Here is a 6,581-nt window from a genome sequence, read left to right on the forward strand (position 1 = left end):
AGAGGAGATGAAAACAATCCATTTAATACACAAAGTTAATTTGGGCTTGCAGGGAAGAGAATCTAACCACGTGGGAAAAACCATCTGATATGATGGTTGTTTAAAGTGACGAGGAATCTCAACTCCCTCGCTGCATGCAGCTACTGAGTCCTCGTTCAGAACAATTCACGAAAGATTATGTGCATATGGCCTGATTACAGTTCTAAGAATCTAGTAAACAAGACGCGGGGAGATGCATCGATCCACAATTGCATATGTCCACTTAGTTATAAAAAAATAAGATACGCGGAGGGGGATGCACATACATAAACTATTCCGATGTTTGTGAGCTTCGACGGCATTGACAAAATCAATGGAAGCTTGGAGATGCATTTGCTTTGTGCTTAATGCACAAGGTCTTCCACTCAGGGAGCGCTTCCCAGCAAGTAGGCCTCGATGGCTTTGAACGTTCCGATAGCTCCTTGCTTGGCTATCTCAGGGGGAGGTACCTCTGGTGTGAGAGGTTCATACTCCAGCTCCCAGTTGACCATGCAACTGTCCTGGGTTTCTCCCTCAGCCACGCTCACAGAAACCTTGTAGACCTTGAAGAAATTCAGTAGCTCTCCATCTATAACGGAGTACGACAGTTTCTTGGCAGCCTCGTCAACCACCTCGATCTTCTCCTTCGAGAATGTCACGTAATCCTTCACGGCTGCGTCCATCAATCCGGCCATTTTAGTCGCAAAGCAGCGTAACCCGTGATATTCACAAACAGAGAGCAGATTAATTCGTAAAAGTCGTGTTCACCTGGCCCAAACTTCATGAGTCTGATGGATCCCACTTCTCCTGCTCCCTCAATGTATTCGCTTCCGGCCACGACGTCAGGCATGAGCTTCGGAATCATGTCGGGAACTTGCATCGCTTCCCAGAGCTTGGTGACAGATACTTTCAGATCTATTGCAGCAGCGAGCTTGCCCTCCATTTTCTGAACAAGCCGTCCTGCAAACAACAGCTAACTAATTCACCCAACGTCTTTGAAACCTAAGACACCAATTTCTGTGCCTAAGACGTAGACCTCATTCAGAAAAGCCGTCCTGCGGACCACAGTCAACTAATTCACGCTACGTCTATGAAAGCAAGGCACCAATTTCTGCGCCTAAGGCGTAACGACAATAGGCTAACCACGTGAAGGTTAAAGAGCTCAAACGCTTTGAATTCCCTTACTGCGATGTGTAAAATAAATCAAGGAGCGAAATGGGCAACGCATAAACGAGCAAGTGAGTGTGCAATGTGGGCTGGGCTATGCATTTAGCATAGCTAAGCAAGAGATGGCAAGTGAAGAGCGTCGAACACAATGAAGATTCTTACAAGAGTCAAAACGACAACGATGGAAAACGAAACAATCTTTTCCTAGAAGCAAGTAGGCGATCGGCAGCTATGCAGAGATGCGCATATATAGCGCGTGATGATGTTTTGTATTGAGGGATGCTCTGGCAGCGAAAGGACGATGAGGCCGGCCAGTGTGCTCTGGCTGAGCTCGCACAATGAAAAAGGCCAAAGCATCACAAGGGCCCTCTTACCTTTTGAACCACCACTTGATTCTCCTTTCAAAAATCATCCACCTTGCCATTTTGAACGTGCAACTCTTTTCTCTTACTTTTCCCCACTCAACATGACGATCATGACACTCTACCTCCTTTCCTCGTGCCATAAACACCTTTTCACAAAGCATCACCCTCATGGCCCGCTTCCGTATGGAGTGAGGTACCATTGCAAGCTGTATCTAGTATCGAGTGAGGTACCATTACACGGCCGTATATAGTTAAACACCTGTTATACAAGCATCAATGTCACGGCAGCTACCATATGGAGTGAGTTACCCCTTTAATCTCATACATGGGTGAGTAGTTGTACAAGGTTAGTGCTTCAAATCATAGGCTAGCCCATGTACATGAGATACCTCCAGGACATACCTTGCCATATCAATGCGAAGGGTCAAAGGTTGTGTTACCTAGATTGACCCTCTTGGCATCCATTTGTAAATCTTTGATTCACAATTTTAGATATGATTTTTATCTCAAAATGACATATACTATGCTTGAAAATCAATGATTGGGCTTCCAACTCCAGGAATCAAATGTAAAATTCAAAGTGAAGGCAAAGCACATTCTAAGAGGGTATTGGATCCAATAAGAAAGTAAAGATACTTTCCTGTATCTATGGAGTTTCTATATGGAAGTACAAAAGCATAACAACATTTATTATCAACTTTTATGAGTGGAGTTGCTATTTGTATTTAGTTCAACAAACAAACATAAACTTTATTAGAAGTTATGCCATAGTCTCACTAGGCCTGTATGGTATTAAACTCTACATAATTGAGGCATGATTCTCTAAACATACACATCCAATAACTAGAGACAAATGGTCCTTATAAATTATAGATATCCTACTAGTACGTTCACATGCTTGTATGCCATCAACAACTCCTCATTAGAGAAAGTCTCTATGGCTTATTCTCCTCCTCAATATAGATTTTGTATCTAAGGGTCAACATTTTCTTGGGTGTAGCCAATCACAAAACTATTTTTAGGGCCATTTTGGGGCTATGACGTGATGCGCTTCTGGGTGAATATTTGAATTTTGCATGGGCGTGCACTCACCGAAAATTTTCCTGACGTCATGAACGCTAATGAGATGCAATCTTATCATGGTCAATAGCGCAGAGCTCGACACATGGCACTATATGCATTTACTCATGAGCACAGAGACTGTTGCTTTGGCCTGACTATATCACACAGCCTTTGCCTTGCCATGTTTGCTTGCGCAGCTTTTCCATCTGTCACTATGCAACACAATCTTTTGCTGCACTGACTGTGAAGAGAGTGGGAGAGAAGGAAGGAGTCTCACTTGTGGCTTTCTCACATACACAATGGGGGAATACACACAAAGGTGGAGGCTGAAAACAGTTTTCCTCTTCTTAGTTGTGAAAGCCAAAAGAACTCTCTAAGTACAAAAGGAATAGGTGAACCCTATATGTGGGTCTCAACCAAACTCAGCTAACTAACGTGGCATACTAACTGAGCCACTAACTAGAGTACATAAAGATAGCTGTCATCTAGCTATTTTTGGGCGATGTACCAACCGCATTTGCAGCTAACAAGTCGGTGACATAAAGGCACAACAGTCACCCTAGCATATCATGAGTGGAGCTCGATATCTCAAGACTCCCCCTCAAGCTCAATCCCAATTCGTGTACACCAAGCAGGTCTCTGAACTTGCGCAGCTTCTCTACGCCCAATGCCTTCGTGAATATGTCAGCTACCTGATCCTCTGTGCTGACATAAACTAAATCAATAAAACCTACTAGAACCTTCTCCCACACATAGTGATAATGCACCTCAATGTGCTTTGTTCTAGCATGATAGAGTGCGTTATTTGCCAAGTGTATACTGCTCATGTTGTCACAATAAATGACAACTGGCCCATCTGTAGACTGATGCATATCATAAAGTAGCTTATGCAACCAAGCTACCTCACATGCAGCCATTGCTGCACCCCTGTACTCAGCCTCTATGCTTGACAAGGCAACTGTAGGCTATTTCTTGCTGCTCCAAGTGACTGCAGCACTCCCAAAAGAGAACATATATCCACTGGTAGATCGTCTATCAGAAATACTACTAGCCCAATCAACATCAATGTATCCATGCAACTGTATCTGAACCCCAGTCTCATAAAATAGTCCATACTGCAATGTGGAGTACTTCACATACCTCAGTATGCATCTAGCCGCATCCAAATGCGGTTTCCTTGGAGCCTGCATAAATTGACTTACCAACCTAATAGCATAGCTCAAATCTGGCCTGGTAATTTAGTCATATAAATCAAACTTCCTACTATGCGTCTGTACATAGTAGGGTCTTCCAAAAGCTCACCTACATCTGCGCTTAGCTTCACATTCTGCTCCAAAGGAACTGAAATAGGCTCACAACCTATCATCCCATATTTGGATAGCATATCCAGTCCATACTGCCTCTGCAAGAGCCATATCCCACTTGGTGATCTAATCACCGCAATGCCCAAGAAGTAACGCAGCTCTCCCAAGTCCTTCATCTCAAACTTCTGCTTCAATAGCATTTTCACATGAAGGATATCTTCATCACTATCACCTATGATGATTAAATCATCAACATAAATGACAAATAGCATAATACCTTTCTCTATTTTTCCACTACAAGGCATAGGCCCTTTTCCGATGAAAATATCGACGCTTTTTACATTAATTTTTTTTTCCACGGGCGTAGAAATCGTTATTAAAGTCGTTAAAAGCGTTGGAAAAGAACCGTTGCTATACAGCGTCGCTATATAGCAATGCTGTTAAATGTCGCTATATAGCGACACTGATAATCGTCACTATATAGCGACACTGGTAAATGTCGCTATATAGCGACAATTAACAGAACTAAAAAAAAAGGATTAGTGGGACTAAACAGGGCTTGCTATGGCCCTGTTTAGCCCCACTAATCCTTTTTTTTTTTTGTAATTATAAAAAAAACTTTTTATAACAAAATTTTCCTTGCGAAAAGGGTGATACAAAATCGCTCAAATGAAATGATCGAGCAACAAAAGCATATACATGTCGAACATATACAACATTGTTTGTTACAAAATTACCCTTTCGAAAGGGTGATACAAAATTGCTCAAACGAGCGAATATACAAAATGACATACATGGCGAAGAAAATGCAAACTGCTACTACTACTACTACTACTCATCCGAATCGTCCTTGTCTTGTTGGCTTGATCCTTGGTCCTCGTGTGCTACGCCTTCTTCCTGATCCTTGTCACGTTCATCTGATCCCTGGCCCTGGTGATCGCTCGCCTCCGATGATGGGACGCTTGAGCTTTGACCCTAAGAGTGAACCATATAAATTGAAAATTAGATTGGAACTTAAAGAATAAAACAATTTAAAAAGTGAGATTATAAGTAGGAGTAGACTTATACCGTGCGAGCAGCCACCTCAGCCCAATCGACTGTGGCTCCCATTACCTCTTGCTCAATAAACCACAGCTTTGTTCCTATGCGAAATGCGCATCGCGTCTCTGCATCTGTAGGAAGACGACTCATCGCAGCTTGTTGTGGATCCAATTTATGAGAGTTAGAGTTAGCTAAAGTGCATGTAATATGTAGTAAAACAAATATAACAATACATTAAATGAGAAGAAGTAGACTTACCACGGTTGTCTCGAATGCCAACCGTCCACCTGCACCAAAGTGCAAAGTACCTATGATGTCCAGCCGTCTCTTCGCAGCCCTCGTCTGACCCTCGAACATTTCGGAATGGTCCCTATTCTGCTTCTTGAAGAACTTCTAATCAGCTTTGTCTGCCCAGCTAGGTTTAGCCAACCCCTTTGTGATGGAAGTACGCAAGGTTGATCTACAATGCTTCAAGACCAAACCCATGCGCTCTTGCATATAATCCTCATTAAACTCCCAATTTGGCGGGTTAGGGTATTTTTGTTTTAATTCATTGATGACCGCCTACTTCTTTTGGTCATCTTGATACCGCCAATCGGTAGCAATGCCGCTCTTGAAGTGATGGCTCATCAACCGCCTCATGGTGGCCATCACTGCTTTGCCCTTTCTATCTTCTAGTATCTCTCCGGCAGCCGTGATTTGATAGGAGAGATCCCCTGATGAGTAAGGAGGATTGATGGTAGCAGAGTCAGAAGGAGTTACAAGAGCTAGGAGAAGGGTGAGGAGTGGAGAATAGAGTGGGAGGTTGTCGGAAATAGGTGGGAGGAGAGATTGCCTTGTTTACTTGAAAGATTAGAGAGTGCAAAAGAAAGCGCCGCACGTAGCATCGGGTTTCAATTTTAACCCATAGCATCACTATATAGCGATGCTTTTCCATTGCTATATAGCGATGTTTTTAATTAAAAGCGTTGCTATATAGCGACGGAACAGAGCAAAACATCGCTATATAGCGACGCTTTAAGACACTTTTTGTTCTAAGTTGAAGGGAAGCTCATAGATGCTATTTTATAATTGTTAATATATTTTCTTGCAACTTATGTTGCGATTTTATAAGTGTAGATGGAAGGGATGAGTGGAAGCTCGTCCGATGATGCACCAATGCCTGGGAGCACAAAGTGGCTTACGGAGGGGTTATACTATCATTGCACTCATTGCAAGCGAGAAGTACGACATCAACGTCATATTATCATGCGCCACTTGTGGATGTATGGGGAGGAGCCTGAACCAGTACCCATCATTGGTGTTGCACGTGTTGATGGACTATCAGTAAGTCAAATCTATTTAAGTTTGCAGTCTTATTGGATACCAGGAAATACAAGATCTTATATTTACATGAAATCTTAAAACAGGATGAGGAGGCTGACGAGGGTACGCATATACCTTCACACTTTGAGCAAGACTATAGTCTCTCGGATGATGATGAGGGTATGGTCGACATGATGGATTCTATTTTTAGGGGCACTACATCCCATGTACACGTGATGTCAGAGTCTGAGGTCAAAATGCAAGAGTTGCAATCAACACAATTGTACGAGGGTGCTAGGATGTCTAAACTACATGCTTG

General features: G+C 42.7%; 1 protein-coding gene across 2 annotated transcripts; it reads right to left on the reverse strand.

Moving 5' to 3' along the window:
• Positions 1-239: 239 nt before the first annotated feature.
• LOC147880079 (MLP-like protein 423) lies at positions 240-1,473 on the reverse strand. Of its 2 annotated transcripts, none has more exons than XM_087371959.1 (3): positions 1,348-1,473; positions 787-978; positions 240-691 (listed from the first exon to the last, which is right to left on the reverse strand). In XM_087371959.1, the coding sequence occupies exons 2-3, from the start codon at positions 959-961 to the stop codon at positions 405-407; spliced, it is 462 nt and encodes a 153-aa protein (XP_087228085.1). In that variant the 5' UTR covers positions 962-978; positions 1,348-1,473; the 3' UTR covers positions 240-404. The 2 variants fall into 2 exon arrangements, with proteins under 2 accessions (XP_087228085.1, XP_087228086.1); XM_087371960.1 differs by lacking the exon at positions 1,348-1,473 and adding an exon at positions 1,162-1,315.
• Between the last annotated feature and the right edge of the window lie 5,108 nt (positions 1,474-6,581).

The sequence above is a fragment of the Dipteris shenzhenensis genome, chromosome 33 (assembly GCF_047967505.1).
Source record: "Dipteris shenzhenensis isolate YYH24624 ecotype China chromosome 33, Dip_SZ_1.0, whole genome shotgun sequence".
In the NCBI taxonomy this organism is placed as follows: Eukaryota; Viridiplantae; Streptophyta; class Polypodiopsida; order Gleicheniales; family Dipteridaceae; genus Dipteris; species Dipteris shenzhenensis.

Bases quoted from the DNA above. Each gene is read 5' to 3' on its own strand.
- LOC147880079 (XM_087371959.1), bottom strand. From the start codon at position 961: ATGGAGGGCAAGCTCGCTGCTGCAATAGATCTGAAAGTATCTGTCACC. The intron at 692-786 runs GTGAACACGACT...TGATGGACGCAG, and splicing joins ACTCATGAAGTTTGGGCCAG to CCGTGAAGGATTACGTGACA.